Source organism: Penicillium cinerascens, assembly GCF_028974065.1.
Source record: "Penicillium cinerascens strain IBT 15544 chromosome Unknown contig_24_segment0_segment0, whole genome shotgun sequence".
NCBI classification, from domain to species: Eukaryota; Fungi; Ascomycota; class Eurotiomycetes; order Eurotiales; family Aspergillaceae; genus Penicillium; species Penicillium cinerascens.
Window position 1 is genome coordinate 1,013,194 of NW_026695290.1, and position 23,402 is coordinate 1,036,595.

General features: G+C 52.7%; 9 protein-coding genes across 9 annotated transcripts; 5 read left to right on the forward strand and 4 right to left on the reverse strand.

Annotated features, from left to right (window-relative positions):
• Positions 1-178: 178 nt before the first annotated feature.
• N7498_003467 (putative spindle-pole body protein (Pcp1)) lies at positions 179-3,970 on the forward strand (the record flags this gene model as incomplete). The annotated part of the gene is made up of 3 exons (XM_058450529.1): positions 179-778; positions 829-3,671; positions 3,730-3,970. The coding sequence occupies 3 exons, from the start codon at positions 179-181 to the stop codon at positions 3,968-3,970; spliced, it is 3,684 nt and encodes a 1,227-aa protein (XP_058309991.1).
• Positions 3,971-4,646: 676 nt separating this feature from the next.
• N7498_003468 (AAA family ATPase VPS4) lies at positions 4,647-6,323 on the reverse strand (the record flags this gene model as incomplete). Its single annotated transcript, XM_058450530.1, has 4 exons — positions 5,918-6,323; positions 5,451-5,789; positions 4,934-5,384; positions 4,647-4,868 (listed from the first exon to the last, which is right to left on the reverse strand). The coding sequence occupies exons 1-4, from the start codon at positions 6,208-6,210 to the stop codon at positions 4,647-4,649; spliced, it is 1,305 nt and encodes a 434-aa protein (XP_058309992.1). The 5' UTR covers positions 6,211-6,323.
• Positions 6,324-6,395: 72 nt separating this feature from the next.
• Positions 6,396-7,165, forward strand: N7498_003469 (tubulin-binding prefolding complex subunit YKE2). Its single transcript, XM_058450531.1, has 4 exons — positions 6,396-6,565; positions 6,630-6,825; positions 6,880-6,940; positions 6,996-7,165. The coding sequence occupies exons 1-4, from the start codon at positions 6,508-6,510 to the stop codon at positions 7,047-7,049; spliced, it is 369 nt and encodes a 122-aa protein (XP_058309993.1). The 5' UTR covers positions 6,396-6,507; the 3' UTR covers positions 7,050-7,165.
• Positions 7,166-7,552: 387 nt separating this feature from the next.
• N7498_003470 (phosphoglycerate mutase, 2,3-bisphosphoglycerate-independent) lies at positions 7,553-9,294 on the reverse strand (the record flags this gene model as incomplete). The annotated part of the gene is made up of 4 exons (XM_058450532.1): positions 7,553-7,763; positions 7,827-8,409; positions 8,464-9,201; positions 9,267-9,294. 4 exons carry the CDS (start codon positions 9,292-9,294, stop codon positions 7,553-7,555), a joined length of 1,560 nt encoding a protein of 519 aa, XP_058309994.1.
• Positions 9,295-9,607: 313 nt separating this feature from the next.
• N7498_003471 (mediator of RNA polymerase II transcription subunit 9) lies at positions 9,608-10,180 on the forward strand (the record flags this gene model as incomplete). The annotated part of the gene is made up of 1 exon (XM_058450533.1): positions 9,608-10,180. One exon carries the CDS (start codon positions 9,608-9,610, stop codon positions 10,178-10,180), a length of 573 nt encoding a protein of 190 aa, XP_058309995.1.
• Positions 10,181-10,674: 494 nt separating this feature from the next.
• Positions 10,675-12,289, forward strand: N7498_003472 (glycine hydroxymethyltransferase SHM2; the record flags this gene model as incomplete). The annotated part of the gene is made up of 4 exons (XM_058450534.1): positions 10,675-10,710; positions 10,771-10,821; positions 10,909-11,273; positions 11,329-12,289. The coding sequence occupies 4 exons, from the start codon at positions 10,675-10,677 to the stop codon at positions 12,287-12,289; spliced, it is 1,413 nt and encodes a 470-aa protein (XP_058309996.1).
• Positions 12,290-13,066: 777 nt separating this feature from the next.
• On the forward strand, positions 13,067-14,131 carry N7498_003473 (AMMECR1 domain-containing protein; the record flags this gene model as incomplete). The annotated part of the gene is made up of 2 exons (XM_058450535.1): positions 13,067-13,581; positions 13,672-14,131. 2 exons carry the CDS (start codon positions 13,067-13,069, stop codon positions 14,129-14,131), a joined length of 975 nt encoding a protein of 324 aa, XP_058309997.1.
• A 302-nt stretch (positions 14,132-14,433) lies between these two features.
• On the reverse strand, positions 14,434-15,837 carry N7498_003474 (serine/threonine-protein kinase; the record flags this gene model as incomplete). Its single annotated transcript, XM_058450536.1, has 4 exons — positions 14,434-15,046; positions 15,107-15,437; positions 15,502-15,592; positions 15,661-15,837. 4 exons carry the CDS (start codon positions 15,835-15,837, stop codon positions 14,434-14,436), a joined length of 1,212 nt encoding a protein of 403 aa, XP_058309998.1.
• A 486-nt stretch (positions 15,838-16,323) lies between these two features.
• On the reverse strand, positions 16,324-23,122 carry N7498_003475 (DNA polymerase epsilon catalytic subunit POL2; the record flags this gene model as incomplete). The annotated part of the gene is made up of 3 exons (XM_058450537.1): positions 16,324-22,265; positions 22,317-22,456; positions 22,515-23,122. The coding sequence occupies 3 exons, from the start codon at positions 23,120-23,122 to the stop codon at positions 16,324-16,326; spliced, it is 6,690 nt and encodes a 2,229-aa protein (XP_058309999.1).
• Between the last annotated feature and the right edge of the window lie 280 nt (positions 23,123-23,402).

Sequence of the window (23,402 nt, forward strand, 5' to 3'; positions counted from 1 at the left end):
CGCGACCCACTCGTGACTCGCACGCTAAACCCAATCGGGCTAGACATCAACAGTCTCTCCGACGCTTCGCCCGCGCGGCTTCGTCACAACACGCTGCTTCAGCTTGTTTCAACCCAGTTCCACCGTTTTGGAGAGTGATGGTCGCGTGTCAACCGTAACCTTTCGCGGCCCCATCACAATGGCGTTCCCCTATATCGACACGCCGCGCACCGAAATCGACGGGAACGCGACTTACCTGACCAACGGTTTTCGCAGTGTGGGACGGACTCACCTCTCAGCACTCGACTCTGTGGAAAACTCGTTCCATACACCTTCGAAGGATAATGATGTGATTAAAGGATTTGGAGACGGGAGAAAACGCGACTCGGCCAGCTACAAGTCCGGCACGCCGCGCGCCGGAACTTCTTCGAAGCCAGCAAGAACCGCGTTAAGACATCTTCCTGCAGCAGGACCTGCCAAGGGCGAGTTTACACCGCTCATGAGGAGCGCAACAAAGAACAACTTCTTGAGGAACGGATCCACGACTCGTGGGATGGACGACCCGAAGACGCCAGGCTACCTGAGAGAAGGTGGCCGTGGCGCCGCCCATACCCCTGGGTTACCTACAATCGACATGTCTGATATGTACGAGGACGACGCGACAACCGATCAGGCCACTCCAATTCCTCAGGTTGCCAGCAGCAGTGCCCAGAGCACTCCGCTTCCCGGCCTCTTGGGACGCAATGGTTCGGGGATTCTGGGCGATGGACAGAACATGACACTGAAAGAACAAGAGCGAGTATGTACTTATGTGGAATTGCTGTACAGAAAAAATCCTGACTGTTACAGATCATCGACCGACTCGACAAAGACAACTGGAATCTGAAGCTAAAAATCCATTACTTGGAGGAGCAACTCGAGAAGGCTGGTCCGGAATACAACAATGCAGCACTCAAAGAGAACACCGAGCTCAAGGTCTTGCGATTAACGATGCAACGCGATATCTCTCGATACAAAAAGAGTCTCCTACAAGCGGAACGCGACTTGGAGGATTATCGGCAGCAGCTCGTGGAAATGAGCGACAAGGCTCGACGAAGGCAGACCGACGAGGAGGCACAACGTGAGATGGATATTATGCGTGAAGAGGTGGAATCGCGGGACAATGAGGTCAGAGAACTTCGTGAAGAATTGAGACTGCTCAAGGACAGCCAATCCCAAGAAGTGGAGAAACTACGTGATGAGGTCGAAGATTTGGAGGCCACGGTGCGAGAAAAGGATCGGGCCATCGATGAGCGTGACGAAGAACTTGAGGAGCTTCGGGAGAACGGCAAGGAGAGCGATGCAGCCGCCGATCTTCAAGCCGAACTTGACCGAGCAAGAGAACAGGTCGAAGAATTGCAGGAGAGCCTCGAGCAAGCCAGATCGGAGGTTCAAGAAGCAAACGAATCCGTGAGGCAGGCCGCGGATGAGAAAGATCGAGCTGAAGACGACCTTCGAGAGTTGCAGGACGAGATGTCGAACAAGTCTGTCATGACCAAGGGTTTGAGCCGACAAATGGAGGATAGAGCTGAGAGGCTTGAGGAGGAAGTGCGTGATTTGCGGCAAGAGAACAACACTCTCAAAACGAAAATCGACAGCAAATCGGAATCCATTGCTCGCCTAGAGGAGCGTTATCACACTATTCAACAGGACCTAAAGAGTGATGCCGGCAAATTAGGCGAGGACCTTGAATCAGCTCGTCACGAACTCGACTTGGCCCAGAGAGAGCAAGAAAGGACATCTGCTCGACTCCAGGAAGCCCTCGACGACATCCGACGTCGAACGGAGGAGAAAGAGCTTTTGCAGACTCGACACCAAGCATTGACTGACGAATCGGGCGGTCTGCAAAGCGAGCTGTCTCGATCGCAGTCTCGAATTCGTGAGCTCCAGCAAGCCGTTGAAGAGGCCACCAATCGCGCCCAGGACAAACAAAACCTTCGCTGGCAACATAAGGTGGAGATTGAACGCCTGCAAGACGAGATCGAAGCTCTTCAGCACGAGATCGAGGATAAAGAAGGACACTTTGCCCTCGAGCAGGACAGGTGGGAGAGCACCAAGCGAACACTCCAATCTCAGAAGGAGCGCGCAGAAGAACAAGCTGCGGGCTTCAAACGAACGATCGAAATGTTACAGCAGACAGAACACACCCTTTCCGGCAAGGAGCACAAGCTTCAGGATGCCATCGATAGCGAGAAGCAGCGCCATGTGCAGGAGGAAGCTGTGCTGAATCGCCAGATCAAAGATTTGAGCGACGAGCTCACACAGAAGAGACGTACCATAGATGAACAGCGCTCTGATCTTCTTACCCTGAGGGAGGAACTTCGTGTTTCTCGGCGTGAGGAGCAATCCCTCAAGGAGAGAGTGCAGGCCCTAGAAGATGAGGTGGTCGTCTTGCAATCAAGCTTGGCGGATGAGCAAGAGTACGCCAAGGGCCGACAGCAGAAGGGGTCTTCTGACGTGGAAAATCAGTTGCAAAAAGCAATTGCCGACAGACAGACTCTCCGTGACCAACTTGCTAATGCTCACGTCGAATTGCACGACCTGCGAACTTCCATGGCCGAGATTGAAGCCGAGCGGGATGAGCTCCATGCTCAGCTTGACCGAGGCCAGACTGCCGATGACACTACTCGATTTGACCGCGAGAAGGTTGAACTTAGGAGAACTGCAACACGACTGGAAACCGAATTGAAGCGACTACGAGACGACAAGGAGGCTCTCTTGGAGGCCAAGGAAACCCTCGAAAGGCAGCTCGGCTCCGAAATTGAACGTGCCACGTCAGAAGAGGGTCGTCTTTCAGCTGAAATCGATCGTCTCCAGGACAAGGTGCTTGCAGGCTCCGGCAATCGGGATCGCGAATTGGCTACGGCTAGGACCAAAGTGCAACGACTTGAGCGACGCGTTCAAGAGTTGGAGATGCTTCTTGAGCACCAGGCTCCTCTGGAGAATGACCAGTCAACTGCCCATGGGGACCTGTCGGTTCTTCGCCAGAGCCTGGAAGAGGCTCGCAGGCGCGAAAAGACTCTTCTCCAGCGCGAAGCTGAGCAAAAGGCTTCTGCTCGCGCCTTGAAATCCCGGGTTTCTGATTTGGAGCGGGACCTTCATGACGCTCTCATCAATAAGTTTGACTCACACTCTCTGCAAAATTCTCCATCTAATAAGCTTCATGAAGAGTTGAAGGCTCTACGGAAGCAACTTACGGATGCGCACAAGGCCCTCAAGGATGTCAAGGTTAAGAACCGTGATCTTGAGCGTGCTGTGATGAGAGAAGAGGATCAAAAGGACCTACACGAGCTTCTCAAGTCATCGACCCTCGAGGCTGAGTCCCTGGCACTCAAGGTCTCTGAGCGCGATTCGCGTTTGAACGAGCTCAAAAACCAAGTCCGCCGCATACGAGAAGAGCGAGCCTTCTGCGTTCGCAAGGCCGAAGCAGCCACCAAGGACTTGGAAGCCCTGCAACAACGCTATGATGAAGCTCTGGAGAAGATCTCAACTGGCAAATCGTCTAGCAAGAGCAGACACGAAAAAGAAATCCGCGGCCTCGGCAAGGAAATCATCTGGCTTCGTGCCCGCTTACACCGCGAGGAAAAGTTCCGTCGCGACCTGGCTTGGAGCAAGGGCTTGATGGAACTTGGTGAACGCGTCCGTGTTGCATGGTTAGTTGACTCCCTTACCCTCCTATACCCGATGAACAATTCGACTAACATCCTACAGCAACGAAGCCGACCTCCGTATGATTTCCGATATGGGCGTTCAATCTCGCGACCGCAACCCAGTCCGCACTCCACGCCGCAAGCTTCGTTCTGCTATTTGCCTCGTCGTGGCCGCTGTCCGCATGAAAAACATGGGCCAAGACTGGTCCCGGGCCAAGAAGCTAGGCGAAGGCTTGAAACGAGCCAAGAGCGAGATGCTGAAGCGCCGCGAAAGCTCGAACAAGAGCCTGCTTGCCCTGTAGGCTGTACGAGTTGGATAGTTGCTAGATTTCTGTCTTGTTTTGTGGATCCTTTGCTTTTTTTCGTTTTCAAGCGTCGCCCTTCTGCCACGAGAGATTCCCCGTCATGTCTAGTATACACGCTCTGCTTTCTTCCTTCTTTCCTTTGAGCTTGTGTTTTTCAGGGCGTTTAATGGGACTGGTTTGTGAACAAAGGCATTGTTTTATTGCAGAGATCTGGCATCGTTGGAGCATAGTCACCCTGGCATGGGTCTGATCCCAATATGATTTCGAGTAGCGTTGTTAGAAATTGACCCTAGTTGGCACTCGTCTATTCTATCCGTGCATGGGCATCGAGATGTTGGTTATCCTTGGGGCTAGAGCCGATTGATTCGGACCCGAAAATATATAAAATCGAGCTAATATGTATGCACTGCTCTTTGACGAGAATTCGCCGGAATAAACACATGAATATTTGCTCAATTAACGCCTCGCCATTGCCAAAGTACTAGAAAACAAGAAGTGATCAACGCTTCTGAACACCAAACTCTTCAGACACCCACTCAAGCCAGGGAAACCAGACCAAGGACCCAAGCAGAAACCTTGGGCGAGACATTGTCTATTTATTGCAGGGGTTTGGCCAAGATGAGATTTATGCCGGCCTTGAATGCCACAGATGAAACGCGAGAAAGGAAACCGTCTAAGCTCCTTCGCTGCCGAACTCTTTCGTCCATTCCGAGTTTCTCGTAAGATCCTCATGGCTGACAGTAGGCCTGGAATTACGAACGGCTTTGATGAAGTCCTTCAGGACGAGCGGTGGTTCGAGGAGCTGCTCGGCTTCCACGCTGAGCCAGCTCATTTCCACAGCGCCGGCGTCACCTGGCGAGCACGGGGTGAGCTTCTCGGTGCCTTCGTGAGTCACCTGCAGTGAGATGTAGTCAGTAAACCTTTTCATTCAAGGGCATGAGTAGGATAAGGCCAGCAAACCTTCTTATAGTGTGTTGCTGTTTGAATCTTGCGGATGGGCTGCATCAGAGCATCTTGTACGGCAATACTGATATCGCTACCGGAGTAGCCCTCGCTCATCTCGGCCAGAGAACGATAGTCCGCTTGGGTCAACTGGCACGGTGTAGATCCTACGGCCAGCATGAACATCTTCATTCGTGCATTGATGTCGGGCAAACTAATGTGAACTCGTCGTTGGAATCGTCGACGGATGGCGGCGTCCAGTTGCCAGGGAATGTTGGTTGCTCCCAGAATTAACACCCCCTTGGAGTCTTTTCCGACACCATCCATTTGGACAAGCAATTCAGTTTTGATACGGCGCGAGGCCTCGGATTCGCCTTCACCGCGCGGTCCACACAGCGCGTCGACCTCGTCAATGAAAATAATCGCCGGCTTGTTTTCACGGGCCATATTGAAGAGTTGTTTAACAAGTCTGCGAGAGTCAGTCAAGAGTTCTCGAGGGCATGTCAATAGCGTTAAGGCCTAGGCTGGTTCCTACCTTTCACTCTCACCCATCCACTTGGACACCAGGTCACTACTGCTGACACTGAAAAACGTGCTGTTGGCTTCGGTCGCGACAGCCTTGGCGAGATAAGACTTTCCGGTACCCGGAGGGCCATAGAGAAGAATACCCTTCCAGGGTTGCCGCTTGCCGGTAAACAGGTGTGGGAACTTGATCGGAAGAATCACTGCCTCCTTCAACGCTTCTTTTGCGCTCTCCAGACCGGCAACATCCTCCCATTTGACGTTTGGCTTGTCCGACAAAATCGCTCCCTGGAGGGCCGAGCGGAGCTTCTTCGACTCGGCATCCTCGCCATTGCTGTCATCATCTTCTTTCCTGTTTGTACATTTCCGTCAGCATTGCAATCGTTGGAAACTAGAGCCCCTGCTGGGCCTTGGCAGACAATTTGTCCAAAAGAGAACAGCAAGAGGTTAGGGACGAGTCGCAATATGCCAAGGTCATACCCTTTCCCACTTCCCTGCGCAACCTTCCCATTCGCGCCCACCGCGCTGGGTTTCTTTCGATCCCCTGAAGCCAAATGATTCTTCAGCTTCTCTGCACGGTCCATGTATTCACCAGTTTTGGCGCGGATCATCTCCTTCGACCGGGGGTTCTTCTCCCACTTGAGGGCCAGCATGAACAACTCCAATGCGGAGTAGTAAAGCTGATAAGCCTTCTCGTACTCGCCCTCATTGTCGTTCTCGATCGCCTTCTTGACCGTGTCAATCGCTCGTCCTAGGAAGTCTGTGTTGCTCATGCTGGCGAGCGTGGCCCTGCCGTGGTCAAGTCTCGGAGTGGTGAGTCAAGCGCGGAGTGATAAAGCGGGGAGGACGTGAGGGGGCCGAGGGTCTCGTGTATGCTTGGGAATGGTTTAAGCGAGAGCAGCTCTGACTAGAAGGAGGGATTCGAGAAGCAAGAAAAGAAAAGGAAAGGAAGTCTCGGTATCCACGGTGGGTGTGGAGGATGGAATTGAAGTGGGAAGGGAGAGAGGTGTTGACGGGCGGGCAGAAGATCGATCGGTTTTCTTTCTCCCACCTCCCCCGCCAACACAGCCATGGACCCCCAGAAACAGCTTCAGGCCCTTTCGGATGAGTTCCAGCAGCTGCAGACCGGTGAGCTTCAATGTGCCATCCATTTATTTTATTCTCGATATCTAATTGTTTTCCCTGCACCCAGAGCTCGAAGGTCTGATCGATGCCCGCCAGAAGCTCGAGTCGCAGCAGCAGGAGAACCAGGGCGTACAAACCGAGTTCAACCAGCTGGACGATGACGCCAATATCTACAAGCTTGTTGGGCCCGTTCTCTTGAAGCAAGATAAGACCGAAGCGACCATGGCCGTCAACGGTCGACTGGAGTTCATTGAGAAAGAAATGTGGGTGGCTTGATCCCGTCTAGTGTGAATATATCTCTGACTCGTGCTCAACAGCAAGCGAATTGAGAAGGAGATTGAAGAGAAGCAGGAGACAAGTGAGAAGAAGCGCGCTGAAGTAATGACTTTCCGCAATCCTCCAGGCGCATCTATACTGACATGTTCCCGTCTAGGTCATGGCAATCCAAGCCCAGGCCCAGCAACAAGCTGCCTCTGCCTCCGCGTGAGCTTGATCAGCCTCGATGCTTCTACAATAATGCCGATGGATGATGTTTGAGGGAAGGTGATGCAGATGTTGAAGATCCCATATGCTGTGCACTGCGCACTTATATGGCCCTGATCTGGTCGAAGTACTCCGAAGAGAGTGTCGCTTGATGCTGGAATGCAGTCTAGCAGGCACTAAGATGCTGGTTTCATTTGCTGAAGTGTCTATTGGTAGCACGAAGCTCCTCGAAGACGGACGAAGATGAATACAACAGGTGATGCTTGCCACAGAGATATACCCAATCAGACTTTGTATACGCCTAGAAATATAATGTGGCCACAAAGTCACTCAATTGAAGGAACATGACGTTTATGATCAATCTCAATTTATGCCGATCCATCTATAACATTTCTAAATAAGTTTTTGAACAGGAACCACATGGGCACACAACCCCGTATATCAACATCTTCAATATTCGTTCATTTATTCATTTTCGTAACCAAAAGAAATATGTGCGAATCACTTCTACGACTTGATGAGCAGGCTCTTGCCGGTCATCTCAGCAGGCTGCTCAATACCCATAGCTGCGAGGACAGTGGGGGCGACATCACCCAGGACACCACCGTCCTTGGCAAACTTCCAGTCAGCGGGAGCATTGGCCATGATGAAAGGAACTTTGTTGAGAGTGTGGGAAGTCTTGGGAGTGCCCTTCTCGTTGAGCATTTCCTCAGCGTTGCTGTAAGGATTTATTAGCGTCAAATATATACACGAGAACCTCTCTGTTGGAGATAGAACTCACCCATGGTCGGCAGTGATCATGAGAATGTAGTTGTGCTTCTTACAGGCCTCATAGATCTCACCGATAGCCTTATCGGTAGCAGCAACACCCTGAATGGCGGCCTCGTACACACCAGTGTGGCCAACCATATCGGGCGGGGCGAAGTTGTTCATGATGAAGTCGAACTTGTTCTCACCAATTCGCTCAACCATCTTGGCACCGACACCGGCAGCGCTCATCTTGGGGTCCAGATCGTAGGTGGCCACATGAGGCGAGGGGATCATGTCACGAACCTCGCCAGGGAATTGCTTCTCAACACCGCCGTTGAAGAAGAAAGTAACGTGGGCGTACTTCTCAGTCTCGGCGACATGGCACTGGGAGAGGTTCTTCTTGCCCAGCCACTCGGCCAGGACGTTACCCATGTGCTGGGAAGGGAAAGCAACGGGGAAGGTGTAGTCCGTCTTGTACTGGGTCATGGTGGTGATGGAGATGTTCTTGGGGTAGGGGAAGTCGGGGCGAGGAGAGCGGTCGTAGTCACCCAGCAGCTGGGTGATCTCACGAACACGGTCCGAACGGTAGTTGAAGAAGAAGACGGTGTCGTCATCTGGGATGTGTCAGCCTGTGATTATAGTTGATCCATTTTGAACTAGAGACGAACCCTGAATACGGCGTTCCTTGCCACCAACGACGATGGGCTTCAGGAACTCGTCATTCTCATTCTTCTCGTAGCGGTCCTTGATGGTCTGAAGAGGGTCGGAGCTGTCCTCGCCCTCACCAGTAACTAGACCCTTCATACCAATCTCGACACGCTCCCAGCGCTTGTCACGGTCCATGATGTAGTAACGGCCAACGACGGTGGCAATCTCACCAATACCAAGCTCCTTAGTCTTGTTGAGCAGCTGCTCCATGTAGGTAACGGCGCTTTTGGGGTCGGTATCACGACCATCGCCGAAGAAATGAATAAAGACCTGGGGGATCTGCATTTCCTTGGCAACCTCGAGCAGAGCGAACAGGTGAGTGATTTTGGAGTGAACACCACCATCCGAGACCAGGCCGCACAGGTGCAAACGGCCATTGCCCTCCTTGGCGCGAGTGAAGCACTTGGCAACGTTCTCAACCTTGCTCATCTCGCCGTTCTTGACGGTCTGGTCAATGCGAACACTGTCCTGCCAGACAACACGACCGGCACCAATGTTCAAGTGACCGACCTCACTGTTGCCCATAAGGCCCTCGGGGAGACCGACGGCCAGCGAGGATGCCTCCAACTCGGTGAAGCCCTGGGCAGTCTTCGAGTTGACCTCGGCGAAACCGGACATGAACGGGGTCTCGGCGGCGGCGATGGCATCGCCCTCCGGGGGCGAGTCGGGTCCGGCAATACCCCAACCGTCAATGACAACTGCAAGTCCGCATTAGTTCTGAAATACGGGGGACTTGGGGACCTGGGGGGCAAGCCGATCATACTCAAAGCGACTTTTTGGTCGACAGCCATGGTGGGGGTGTATGTATCGTAATCACACCTTTATGACAGGTCAATGGATGATCTAAAGAAGTATAACCAGCATGCAATTGGGAAAAAGCTTACCTACAAGGTAGATATTGAGGGGAAAGGAGTAGATCGTGGGCGCCAGTGAAGAGGAGGAAAATGTCCCCGGTGAGGGAGGGGCATTCCCGGTGACACTTTTGGTTCCCTAGCCCCGACGTCACCGTGCGTTCCGACTCTTCCCTAAAGACTTACCCCAGGCCCCGGCTTCTGACGTTATTCGCACTTCTTCCCACGGGTTCCGATTCGACCTTGATCTGCAATGGCTTCTAGATCCCCGCCTGCAGCCACGCCGCTGCCCAAATCCTCGGCCGCACCAGAAAGTCCCAAAGACGCGACCGCACCACAACAACCAGTGCCCTTCCCTCCCCCTCCGACGTTTGACATCATTCCACCACTCCACGGTATCCTGTCTCGCCTGCTCCTTCAGAAGGCACAGTCCAACCAAACCGGTGGAGCTCCCGGTGATGCCAATGGAGCTCCAGGAGCATCGGGTGATGCGCAGTCACAACAAGCTCCCACCAGCAATCCTGGAGGTGGAAACAACGACACTGGGGCTTCACAGTCTGCAGCAGATATTCCTATCCATAATCCTAAGGCCCAGGGGGCTCTAGATATCAAAGATCTTCCCACAGAAACCAGTTCGGTCAAGATTCGGATTCAGAAGGCGCGTGGTGTAGTGGAGGGACTCCCAGACGTGCATCGATCCGTGGAAGAACAACAAAAGGAAATTGACGAGCTTGAGGACCGTGTGGCCCGTTTACGGTCCGTGATTTCAGACTTTGGGAGTCGGGCAGGGGTGAATCAGACGGACCGCGCCGGTGTGGCAACATGAGCAACATACTCTTTGAGAAATGGCAACAAGCTGGGGTCAAATAATGACGGCTTGCAAGCCCCGGTTCTCCTCCTAGTTGTTTTCGTTGGAGTTATGGAAAGGGAATACCCAATGTGTCTTTAGCAGTCATCTCATCCAGGACCTCTGTCCTATTTTGCATCAAGCACATATCGTGCTTCGGAACTACAGATGAAACGGCGCCTGTTCTGGGCCGGACCATGATTCCAGGCAACATTAGTAGTGTATATTCGAGCAAAATAAGGCAAAATATAGCAAAACGAAGCGCTATACAGTACTTGCAGAGGGTCCTCGAACCGAATCCGGCGAAACTCTCCGATATCGCGTTGCTGCCTGAGGAATCGGGAGATGAAACCCCTCCCCCACCAACGAACTTTCTTACTTTTTTTTTCATTTCCGTCGTTCCTATAACTTCTCCTCATCCTCTCCCCCTTTTTCATTTCTCCCTAAGTCTCAAGGAGATACCATTCATCACAATGTCCGCCTACGCTCTGTCCGAGGCCCACAAGGCCGTGAGTATTCTGCTTCCATCTTCATCCTAGAGCAGATCATTGACTCATCATGCCACACAGCAAATGCACGATAGTCTCAAGGACAGTGACCCTGAGATCGCTAAGATCATGGTATGTGAATACCCCAATTGATTCCGTAGCTTGATGAAGCTGCCTGGTACATTTTTCTGGAATCTGGTTGCTAATTGTCGTCTGTAGGAGCAAGAGATCCAGCGTCAGCGCGAGTCCGTCGTTCTGATTGCTTCGGAGAACTTCACCTCCCGCGCAGTCTTCGATGCACTGGGTTCTCCCATGTGCAACAAGTACTCCGAGGGTTACCCCGGTGCCCGTTACTACGGTGGTAACCAGCACATCGATGCCATTGAGATCACCTGCCAGCAGCGTGCCCTCAAGGCTTTCCACCTGGACTCTGCCAAGTGGGGTGTCAACGTCCAATGCCTTTCTGGCAGCCCTGCCAACCTCCAGGTCTACCAGGCCCTCATGCGTCCCCACGACCGTCTTATGGGTCTTGATCTCCCCCACGGTGGTCACTTGTCCCACGGCTACCAGACCCCCTCCAAGAAGTAAGTCGTCCGTTCGAACATCACCTTTTATGTATTGCTCTAACAACGTCATTAGGATCTCTGCTGTCTCTACCTACTTCGAGACCTTCCCCTACCGCGTCAACCTTGAGACCGGTATCATCGACTACGACCAACTCGAGACCAACGCCGAGATGTACCGCCCCAAGATCCTGGTCGCTGGTACCTCCGCCTACTGCCGCCTAATTGACTACAAGCGCATGCGCCAGATCGCTGACAAGGTTGGTGCCTACCTTGTCGTCGACATGGCCCATATCTCGGGCCTGATCGCCGCTGGCGTCATCCCCTCTCCCTTCGAGTACGCCGATGTGGTGACCACCACCACCCACAAGTCCCTCCGTGGTCCCCGTGGTGCCATGATCTTCTTCCGCAAGGGTGTCCGCGGTCAGGACAAGGCCGGCAAGGACATCATGTATGACCTTGAGGGTCCTATCAACTTCTCCGTCTTCCCTGGTCACCAGGGTGGTCCCCACAACCACACCATCACCGCTCTGGCCGTCGCCCTCAAGCAGGCCGACACCCCTGAGTTCAAGCAGTACCAGGAGCAGGTCATCAAGAACGCCAAGGCTCTTGAGAACGAGTTCAAGGCCCTCGGCCACAAGCTGGTCTCCGACGGCACTGACAGCCACATGGTCCTCGTTGACCTGCGCTGCAAGGCCCTCGATGGCGCTCGCGTTGAGGCTGTCCTTGAGCAGATCAACATTGCTTGCAACAAGAACTCCATCCCCGGTGACAAGTCTGCCCTGACCCCCGGCGGTGTCCGCATTGGTGCTCCCGCCATGACCTCCCGTGGTATGGGTGAGGAGGACTTCAAGCGCATTGCCCGCTACGTGGACCAGACCGTCACTCTCTGCAAGAAGATCCAGAGCGAGTTGCCCAAGGAGGCCAACAAGCAAAAGGACTTCAAGGCCAAGGTCGCCTCCGGCACCGTCCCTGAGATCCTGGCTCTCCGCAAGGAAGTTGCCGACTGGGCCAGCTCTTACCCCCTGCCCGTCTAAATTGGTCTCCATATGACCATCCAGGGGAAGTGACTATCATGATATGAAAGTTACGAAGAGAGATCCCGAGGATCTCGCGAGTTCAATTCAACATCAAGCGTCGGTAAGACGCCAATACCACACGGTGCGTTATTTGGGGTTTATATACAGGTCTGCTCTTTCAACCTTAGGGACATCAGGGTTTCTTTAATTTTTATTTATTTCTTGTTTTCAGCGTGTGACACGAGCAACTTCTTAACCTCGCCGCTTATTCAACTGCGGGAGGGCATGGTTTTCAGAAGACCAAAAAGTTCAACATGATCTGGCGTGGGGGCCTTTTGATTTGGCTGTACATCACCATCTACTGAAATCGAATTCCATTACCATGGTAAACATGTTTCTCTACTAACTCGTACTCTGAAAAGTACCTGCAGTCCCAGATTTCCCGCAAGGTTGTAAGTGTTATGTAAGGCCCATCACGTGCCGACCATATCTCCCCGCCTTCCCAGTCATCACTCGTCTTTTACACGTCGTTCTTCCTTGGTTCGCTCATTCTCGCACTGCCGTTCCCCTTGTAAACCTCCTCAGGTCACCTTCGGCGCTGCTCCGAGTCTGTCCCAGGCAGCCCGTTTGGTCTTATCCCCGATAAGCAGGCCTCTATCTTATCTCAGGACCCCGCAGAGGTCATTCTCTGCCATCACCAGGCTTGCGGTTGCTCCAGGGATCTGAAACGGTGCGGCAGTGCAGAAGCCTTTTCGACAATTCTTAAGCAGGCCAAGAACAAGAATCCTTGCGGAGATGGCAAATCCAGCCCAGTGCTACTATTGCTTTGAGAGCCTTTCTGCCTCATTTGAGAATCGCGAGCCTGCTAGCTTAGTTGCTATAGAAGCGCTCTGGGAACAGCATGAGCAGTCTAAGAAACTATCGAAGCTCGCGGCTCAGCCCGTGGATGAGGAAGAGGATGCGGAGTCTGTAAATGACGACGAGGACGCCAAACAGTCGTTCCAGACGAGTAGTCGGCCCAAGGGCCTGCAAATCCCTCGCATCAACCGTCTGCAGAGCCAAGCGTCCGACTCATCCAGCACACCATCAAGTGCCTCGAACACTTCATCCAACTCGAATCTGTCCACTTCCACCGCTATGACGACTCCCAGCACGCAGTCGGAGACTTCGAAATCCACCGAACAACAATACCCGCTGTTCGTTACCTGGAACACGCTATCTCGAAGCGGCCACAAGTCTCTACGCGGATGCATAGGCACGTTTGAGGCGCAAGATCTCGCGGCGGGGCTGAAGTCTTATGCTTTAACCTCGTACGTGGACTTTCCTCCCTTTTGCTAGCCCACACCATTCCCAGCACAACCCCAACTCCAAGCTCATTCATTAACATGTTGAAACTACAGGGCCTTTGACGATACGCGCTTTTCTCCAATTCCCAAATCTCTCCTGCCTTCATTACAATGCGCTCTGACTCTCTTGGGCTCCTTCGAGCCTTGCACCAACGCCATGGACTGGACCCTCGGCACACACGGCATTCGCATCTCTTTTATCCACCGCGGCCGGCGCTACGGAGCCACATACCTACCCGACGTTGCCGTGGAGCAGGGCTGGACGAAAGAGGAGACAGTCGAGAGCTTGATGCGGAAAGCCGGCTGGGATGGCGGCGGTGGAAGTGCTGCGCGGCGACTACTGCGAGGAACCGGGGCGATTCCCAGCGGGACGAAGCCCTGGGACCAAGTCTCAGATTTCCGTACTGTCAAGTATCAGGGTCTCAAGGCAAAAGCTAGTTATGAGGATTGGCAGGAATGGCGGAACTGGGTGCTTTCTCTAGACGATGGATGGGACATTTTGGGCTCGGCCTGATGGTTGCTTCTTTTGCTAGACAATCCCGTCGTCTCGTCGGGCGCGGGCTAATAATGACGATAATGATTACAGTATTTGGCATAATCTTCGGTAATGGCGCAATACAAATGACCGGTTTGGGTCGATTCCACTCATATACGTTCAATGGGCCTATTTAGATACAGTATAGAAGAGTCAGGCCTCCGCAGAGCTGTTTGATTTCATCAGTCATTGCATTTGGTCCATGATATGTAGATTCAAAACATAGGATCGGACACCAGTGCCCAGATCCAAAGTAAATAAAACCTTGCTGTGTATACGTCTCACTTGCCATGAGCTCCACGACTCCATAAGCCAGCAACCATCGCCTTAACCCTCCGTTCCTGCTCCTGGATCTGCGCCTCCGATTGGCCACGCGCATTGCCCCGACTATCAATCTGCATGGGGCTGCCCCCTTCTCTTGCACCGTCATTGTTTGCCTGGCGCTGCTCCTCAACAACTTCATTGCCATTGACACGCTCAGGCTTCGGGTCAATGCTCATGACCCCGTCCATCATAAAGCCACCGCCCTCGCGCAGCTTGTTAATAGCGCGCACGGTGTCGATAGCCCGGTGCAGGGTGCGACGCGCGTTGAAATTCTTCTTGACGGTGGGCAGGAGGTCCTCGCCGGATCCCATCTTCGACTGGTCGTACGGCGGGTTGATCCAGGTGTGTTGCAGGGCCTCGTGAGCGGTCATACGCTTCGTCGGGTCGGTTGTCAAGCAGCCTTTAATGAAGTTGCGTGCTTCCTGTGATACGCCGCGCCAGTACTCCAGTGGTGTAAAGGAGTAGTCTGCGGCGAGGATGGCCTGCATCTCTTCCAGGTTGGAGTCGCGGTCGAATGGGGTATACCCACATAGAAGGAAGTAGGTGATCACACCAATGGCCCAGATATCGCTAAGAATTAGCGTTGTGTATTAGCGGTGTACCGAAAGCGCAGCTTCAATAAATACTCACACTGGCTTTCCATGCCCGCTCTTCTTGAAAATCTCCGGTGCCATGTATCCCGGTGTCCCGCAGGTTGTAGTCAGCACGTGGAACTGCTCCTCGTCCATGATCCTGGATAAGCCGAAGTCGGCAATCAGAAGGTCTGCGTTATCCTCCGGAGTGCGGAAGAGCAGGTTCTCGGGCTTCAGGTCGCGGTGCACGATGCCGTGGTCATGGAGATATGCCACCGCAGAGAGTACGGCACGGATCAGGTCGGCAGCATCGGACTCGTAATAGCTGCCTTTGCGACAGATGCGATCGAAAAGCTCTCCACCCAGAGCAAGGTCGGTGACAAGATACACTAAATCGCATCGATCATCAGCGTCAGATCGTAGACAAGAGCTAGCCGCCGAGGCTGAACGCACAGTTGTTCATGGTCTCGAAGTAGTCCACCAGCGTAAGGATGTTCTGGTGGCCCATCGACACTCTTTTCAACACGGCGATCTCGTTTCGGACCTATGCATGTGCCCCGCGGGGACGGTGGTTAGCATCGTGAGTTCCGCCGCAGGAACAAGGGCCCGTACCATGTGCTCGCGCCCTGCCATCAGGCGCTTGTTGATCACCTTCGCAGCATAGTAGCGACCGGTGTCGATGTGTACACACTCCTTGACCACGGAATACGAGCCTGCGCCGAGGGTCTTGCCCGTCTTGTATCGGCATGGCTGGACCATCGGTTTCTGACCGCTCGCAGGTTGTGCCATTGGGATCGGTAATGCGGACGAGAGGGGGGTTTCAAGCAATGCGAGATCGACGGGGTCGGCGCAGACAATATATGCGTAGTATCTATGTACCTGTGTGTACGAGTCAGCCCGACTGCAGTGCGGTCAGTCCACCTGTGCGGCGCTTCAACCCCGCTAGGGCGCACACGCAGGACCACTCACAGTGGATTGTTTACTCTCCGGAGATGTGATACCTTCCAGAGGGTCAAATGGAATGGAGAATAGTAATATAGGGGAAGCTTAGAGGACAGTGGGAAGTGGATAAAAGGTGGAAGATAAAAAGGGATTCACATTACGAGATCGACGAAGATCGTCAACCAGAGGCTATTTACACCTAGGCCCAACACCGGATATGCCGAGTATGCCATGCTCTCACCCAAACGCCTTGTGCGACCCGACATAGAAAGATATAGCACATAATAGCACAAAAGAAAAGCATGAAAACATAAAAAAGAAAAGAAAAACATCCTACATGCGGGCAAGCACGCCCTCCACCACCCCTTCGAGCAGCTGCAGACTATGGAACTTGGCGGCACTCTGTAACACACGCAGTTTCTTCTCCGTTTCCTTCACGTCCACAGTTGGAGCCCAGGCACCACTGCAGGAGCAATGTTCCATGAACTCGCTGATCTTGAGACCACTGCACTTGGAGCATTTGAGGTCTTGCGTCTGCCACTCAACCACAAGGCCGTGCACCTGGCCGATAAGGATCTCCTCCTGGGCCAACCGGTCATACTCGGTCTGGCAGAAGGGACAGCGCCAAGGCTTGGGTGTTTTGCTGGTGTCGCCCGGGTCCGGAAGCACGTCTTCGTCGCGGCACAGGTCCAGGTCGCGGATGAGACAGCAGGCGTTGCAGGTGAGCTCCGTCAGTTTCAGACTGGCGCTTGGGTTCTCGAAGCGACCCTCCTTGCTAAATTCGCGCACCTCGAACAGGGCCAGTAGCTCCCGACGTAGCAGTCTGGATTCGAGGGTGGTCGTCTTGGACAGACTCAAAACTTGCATGAGCAGTTTCACCAGCTCCAGTGCCGGGTTGCGCTTGTCTCCGTTTGGATTCACCAGAACACCCGGCAGCACGGGGAAGGCATAGTCGGATGCGAGCTCGGGATGGAGCATCTCATCACGCTGACGGCGAATAAGGCCCGAGATCTGCTTCTTTAGGGGCTTCGAGAATCGCTCCGCGAGAACAGCCGTGAGCTCTTCATTATCACCCTGACTGGACTTTCCAATGGGAATCTGGGTCAAACGGGGCGTGGAAGAGATCTCAGCATCTTGAAGATCTGGCCGCTTCGCCGTATGCATCAGCTCAATGTATTCGACAACCCAGTCGTGGAAAATGGTTTGCATGGGCGTCGGCAAGAATCGGCTGAGTTGCCAGTGCATGACGGTCTCGAGGTCCTGCTTTTCGGCCTCAACCACTTCGCGACAGCCCTTGCCTCCATAGTTGTACTCGTCATACCACACGAGGTAGTCCCAGTATTCCTTGATCTCAAGATCGACGAAATGGAACTGGGGGTTGGCTCGGATCGACTTCAGCACGTATTGACTGTAGGCATAGGCATTGCCGACCTCGGTCTTCGTGGTCTGGAGCAGAAGACGAGTCGGGCTGGCGAAGATGATATTTGAGCCGACCCGTCTGAACTCGGCCATCAGCCTCTGGAACGACTTGCGGGAGAGCAGTCGCACATAATTATGCAGGGAGCGATCGTAGAGGCATGAAACTGGGCATTCTACCCATCGGATCAGGTGCTGAACCATGATATCAGCCATGCTGTTTCCAGCGCACGCCTCCGTCCACCAGTGTTTGACCATCTCCCGTAGGACCACCGCACCGGCAGATGCAAATGCTTTCTCGGAGTACAGAACCCCTGTATCATCTGCACCATTTCCAGAAGGCGCCAAAAGACTGTCATTTCCTTCCATTTCATTGACAATCGATGAAGTGAGAATTGTATTAATGGCAAGGTTGCGGACATCCAGCTCGATGCATACTGTCGAATAGGAACTGGGAGAATTCACGGATGGCATGTTGACCTTCTCCAGCGAACCGACGATGTCGTCTCTTTCATAGCCGGCATGGTCTGGTCGTGGCGCCGAAGACCACCAGAGAACAACATTGCTATTTTGCAGCCGTCTGGCATACGAAATATCAATCAGATAACGAGGATCGTCTGTCTCCAAATTGCAGAGCGGTACGTCTCCATACCGGGCGAGCAGGGTCAGGTGCTGGATCCAGGCTGCAAGATACAGATAGTGGGTGACCAGGCGCCTTGCGATGAAAGACTGCCAACCAAGGGGTGGAAGGTCCATGTCCGACACTTCGGGCTTCACAAATAGGGTGGGATACTCCTTCAGAATAGGAATGTCGTGGCATAGTCGGTCCTTTTGCTGAGACTGGATGACCAAAACGGCTGGCTGGGTCTCCTCGCTGCGGAGTTTCCTGACCAAGTCACCGATTTCGAGGTGGGCCTTTCGTCGGGTCATCACTTGGGTCGTCTTAAAATGAATTTTGTCTTGGTACTCGAACGCATTCTGTGCTGTTTCGCCCGCCGTGTCTTGCATCTTGCGAGTAAGCAGCTCAGTGTAGATTTTGTCGACGTTCGGCAGGCCTTGAACATCCCTCGTTCGGTTGAGGATGACGATATTGGCTTCCTTCTTCGTGGTTGAGAAAAGGGCGAAGATCTGTCGATCTCCAGAGGCAACATGGTACAGGTAATGGTATGCCAGGGGCGAATCCATAAGATAGGGCTGGTCGGAGGAGGCATGAAGCAAGGTAGAGAGGTCGAAGCCCTTGTCCAAACCGTCACCCAGCACGCCACGCTGCTCTTCGTCGAAAGTACAGTGGCTTCCCAGCTTTAGCACTGCTCGGATGCTGGGTGTAATGTTTCGCTCGTAAACACCCTCGATACTGGGATGTTGGAACAAAGCGTCCATCTTATCCGCCTCTTCGAGGAACTTGTCTTCGGTCAACGACACCCGGAAAAGGTGAACTGAAGGATGTCCATTGGGTAGGGTATGGTTGACCTTCTCAACCTCACAGTCTGGCACATCAATGTCGGGCAGAGAGTCCCGCTTCAAGTTCACAAAGAATTGTCGTGGAACTTTAACATTGAGAGCATGGATTTTTTGATCAATCAGCACAAAGGCTCGCACAATGCCTGGCCGGCCCGTTTCACAGAGTTGAAGAACTTGCCAAGTACTGATGTACAGCATCTGGGCCTGATTGCGGAAGAAGCTGCTCAAGGAGTCAGTAGCGACATTGGTCCGCTCACCGAAGAGTTGGCGACGACGAATCCGTGCTTGCTTCTGGATCTTCCATTTTTGCTTTTGATACTTGAGGAAACCCTCATAATCCTCCGACATGGATGGCATGATTGCCGGCAGAGTAGCAAAAGGATCGAGTGATGTCTTTGGAACACTCTCTGGGTGCTTCCTTTTCTGGGCAACCTTGCTTTCGGGAGAATTGATCTTTTGGGTCGAGCTTGCGATGACTTCATCCATGTCACCAACATGTTGGACGCGGTGGTCCAGGATGTTGGCAGAAATCGAGGAAAGCGGAGCCTTCTCGGATTTTCCAAACAGATCAGTCATCTTCTTTTGCTTGAACTTGTCGTCCTTCTGATTGATGCGTCGCTGCAACCAGTCAGGGTGAGCAACTCGTGGGACGGGGTTTCGAAGCTTCTGGAGAGCAGCAGGGATGGTGATGAGCTTTTGCACCACAGACCCCAGACGTTCGAGATAATAATCCCAGTCGATGACTGTGCGAGGATCCATGTCTCCAGGGTCTTCCTTGAGCCATTTTCGCAGGAAGAAGCGCTTGACATTCTCCTCTGCAGAGAAGATTGTCACCGGAATAGCTCGTTCGGTAACGGGAGTGTTCCTTGGTCTCGAGGAGATAATGTACTTGCAGTTGAGACCCTTGTCCTTAACCATCTGCTCGCCCAGGAACTCTGCGAGGCGTCGCGCAGTTGTGATGGATGTGGACTTTTGATTTCCATATTCCTCCAAAGTCTTGGACATACTTCGGTTCTCCGAAATGAGATCAATCAGTTCCTCGTCGGCTAATGTTGCACCATGTTCGTAGAGTACATTCAACCACCGATCAGCAACTCGAGCCACGGCAGCATATGTCTCAGCAAGGTTCGTGCCTTCCAAGAAGAACTTGAAGATCTGGGTTTGGAAGATCTTGATAAGTTTCAACTCGCCTCTTCGCTTGACTTCGAAACCCTTAAGCTCTGCTAGAGATCCGTCGTGATTGAACACAGCGTATCGCTTCTTCAAGTTTTTGTCCTCTTCCTTTGACGTCGGCAGGATCATAGCTCGGTAGGGTCCATCGACCTCGAAGAAAATGGAGTTTTCGCTGTGGGTTTCGTATTTGAACGTGGATGGGTCGGTGAGTGCCTGGTACTGGTGATTTGTGTATCTGGCATGGACAAGGTGATTGAGCATGACACAAGGGTACGAAATTCCCAATTTCTTCCCATTCTTTAGAGTGAAAGAAAAGTTTTCAGGGAAAGTCCCGGGAAGCATACACCAAATACCATCGGTATCCAGCTCCAGAGGTCGGCCGATGCGTTCAACAAGCTCTCGTGCCATCTGAATGATATGAGCACCCGTCAAACAAGTGACTCCAGCCATTTCCATGGAGTACCATCGCGAACCCTTTCGCATGACATATCCGTAGAAACTGTTGAGAATGACCTTGTGTGCAAGCTGAAGAGAGTCGTACAAAACAATCATCTTCTTGGCCTCCTCGATCTCCGCTGCAGAAGCACCGGACGACTGTAAAGAGTCGGTCTTGTTCTTCCAGACCTTCTGCTTGCCCTTGAAATCATATCGTCGATCACGGAAGCTGCGCACTGTATCGACGTAGAACGGATTTTCTCTCTGGCAAATAATGGCCTCTCGCTCCATCGTCTTGCTGTCGTGGATTTTGTGATAAATCTTCTTGCTATAATCCTGTAGTCGTTTCTTTACCACTCCAGCCTGTTCCTCGACGCTGAGATCGCCAAATGACCTCATGGGTGAATTCTTGTATTTACCGGGAAATCGTTCGTTGGCAGTAGCACGCCGAATCATGTTGTACTCGTCACGCTTTGCAGGCAAGAATTCACCACGCCAGGCCCACGGCATTCGTCTGTCACAGGTCTTTCCCGGCCGGTTGAAATCGCATGCTGCGCAGTCTGATTCTTTGATCAAAGAATCCGGCTGCAATCGATTGGTGATCATGATGTTGGGGTACATAGAGGCGACGTCCAAGTGATAGATGAAAGGCACCTCGTTCCGGACGGGGTTGTTCCTCAGGTCAAGTAAACGTTCTGCGATCTGGCCCTTGACTTCGTCAAAGTTTGCCACGTCGTCCATAGACTTCTTCTCTTCAACCTCAATACTGAACTTGAGGGCATGGTCCAAGTCCCGGAGGAGCTCGTCAATAGCTTTCGAGTCGACATTGAAGGCGACAGGGATGTCACTTCGGAAAACACCCGCCTCAATACTTTCGACGTGACCACCCACATAGGTCTCCGACTCAAGCAAATGGCCTTCATAAAAGGCCTCGGTTGGGTCTTTGTGCTTATTGGGAAGGACAATCTCGTGTTGGTAAGCTTGGACCATAAGCAGCATCTCACACAGGGTCCCAGTTCCCTTTCGCAATGTTTCGTCGGCATTCAAAGGAATAATGGTACACAGAGAGAAGATGAAGGGGTGCACATATTTCATGTACAGGTAGTAGGTGGCAACGGCGTCGGAAACTGAATACTCGGCTAGAGTCTGGGGTCGTTCACTCGCATATGGAGTCATCAGTTCGGGATCGAGTTCGTCGGGGTCGTAACCGAGCTTCGCGACAGTCACAGCTTTCAAGCCACGACTTCCTTGGGGAAGATAACTGTCACGATTCACCCATGCAAAACAATCCATGTGGACACAATAGTCGGCCTGGTAGATGTCCTCGCTGTTCTTTCTGAACCCGATCTCCGTGTACATGTCAATTCCTTGAACACTCGCTCTCGCTTCCACGAACGGCCAATCGAAGAAGTCACCGTTGTATGTAGCAATGACGGTGGGTTTGGCGATCTTGATGTGCTCGAAAAATCGCTCCAGGACACCTCTCTCGTTGGGCTCGTTGAAAATCACGAAAGGTCCGTTGTACTCCGGTTTTGGTGTGTACTCAAAATCGTTGATATCCTCGGAGACGATTTCTCGGTTGGTGATCAGAAATCCTTGCCCGTCAATCATGTACGAAATCATCATGATCTGGTCGATCACGGCATCGGGAAACTTGAGGGGTAGTTTCGTGGTCTCGATATCGAAGGCGAGTACCACGGGATCGGCACGCTGGAGTCGTTCTTCCAGGCAGGTTAACGAGATCTCGCCGTGCTTTGCCTGCACATTATACCACTTTCCGATTCGAATATCTTTGGAGTATCAGCCTGATGTTCCCAATCCCGAAAAACAAAATCACGTACCCTTGTCAATGCACACCCGGACATGATAAGGAACGTCGTACTCTCGAATATCAACAATAAAATCACTCGCTTGCGTGTTGCCATTAGGTCGTTGCTCATTAATTATTTCGTCGTCAAAAAGGTCGAAACCGGTATTAGCACTTTAATATCCACAATCAGTACGGGACCATGTCAAAGCCACCAAAGCACGACACAAACCTGGACATTTCGACATATGCGTCCATCACACCTGCATTCTTTTTGTTCTTCTCTGCCAAGGGGAGAAGGGTTCTTCGCACTTCGAGCAAGTTGCCCACATTGGCAAAGTTTAGCCTGATAAAGGTCCTCCGGTGTCCGAGCAGATGGTTCGGAAGATTCAGGTCCTCCTTGTCCAGTCGCTTGAAGCTCTTGATCAGACCCTCGAAGGATCTCTTGGACCATTCCTCTACTTCCATCTCATGGCCCTTTTTCACCGCAATAAGAAAGTAGGGCTCGTATTCGACCGTCGCCTTGAAACTACCCCCGTCATCTTGGAGGAAATAGAAGTCGACACCGGCGCGGCCTCCTTGCACGTTGGGGTCCTGTATTGTCGTGCTGTGCATGTTGACGAGCCAACCGGCCCTTGTCTCGCCGGACTCGAAACGCGGGAAACCAAGGGATTCATCGATGCTATTGGCCAGCCGAATGGCCTCGAATTTCTCATCTTGAGAGGTTGCTTCGCTGGTACGGAGGGAACCAAATTCGACTGTTTTCGTTCGTCGGGGCCCAGAGGATGCAGCAGCTCCTCGGAATTTGTTCCCAAACTTGCTGGGTTTTCGCGAAGGCATTGCGACACTGTCGCCCGGCCGGGCTGCTCAGACTAGATCGGAAGGCAGGGCGGGTAGATGGACATGAAACACTCGAGTAAAGGGCTGTATAAAATTCAGAGTGCGAGAGAGAAGAAGACGCGGAACATTAAAGTAATCCCGTGGCCAGTGCCTGGAAGAGGGATCAGCAATGGGCCTTGCAACATGCACCAATCGAGGCAATCTCAATCACTTCTCTCGACGCGTCCGCGTCCACGCGTAGATGAGTCAGCGTGTTTCCGGAATAACTATCCGAATACAG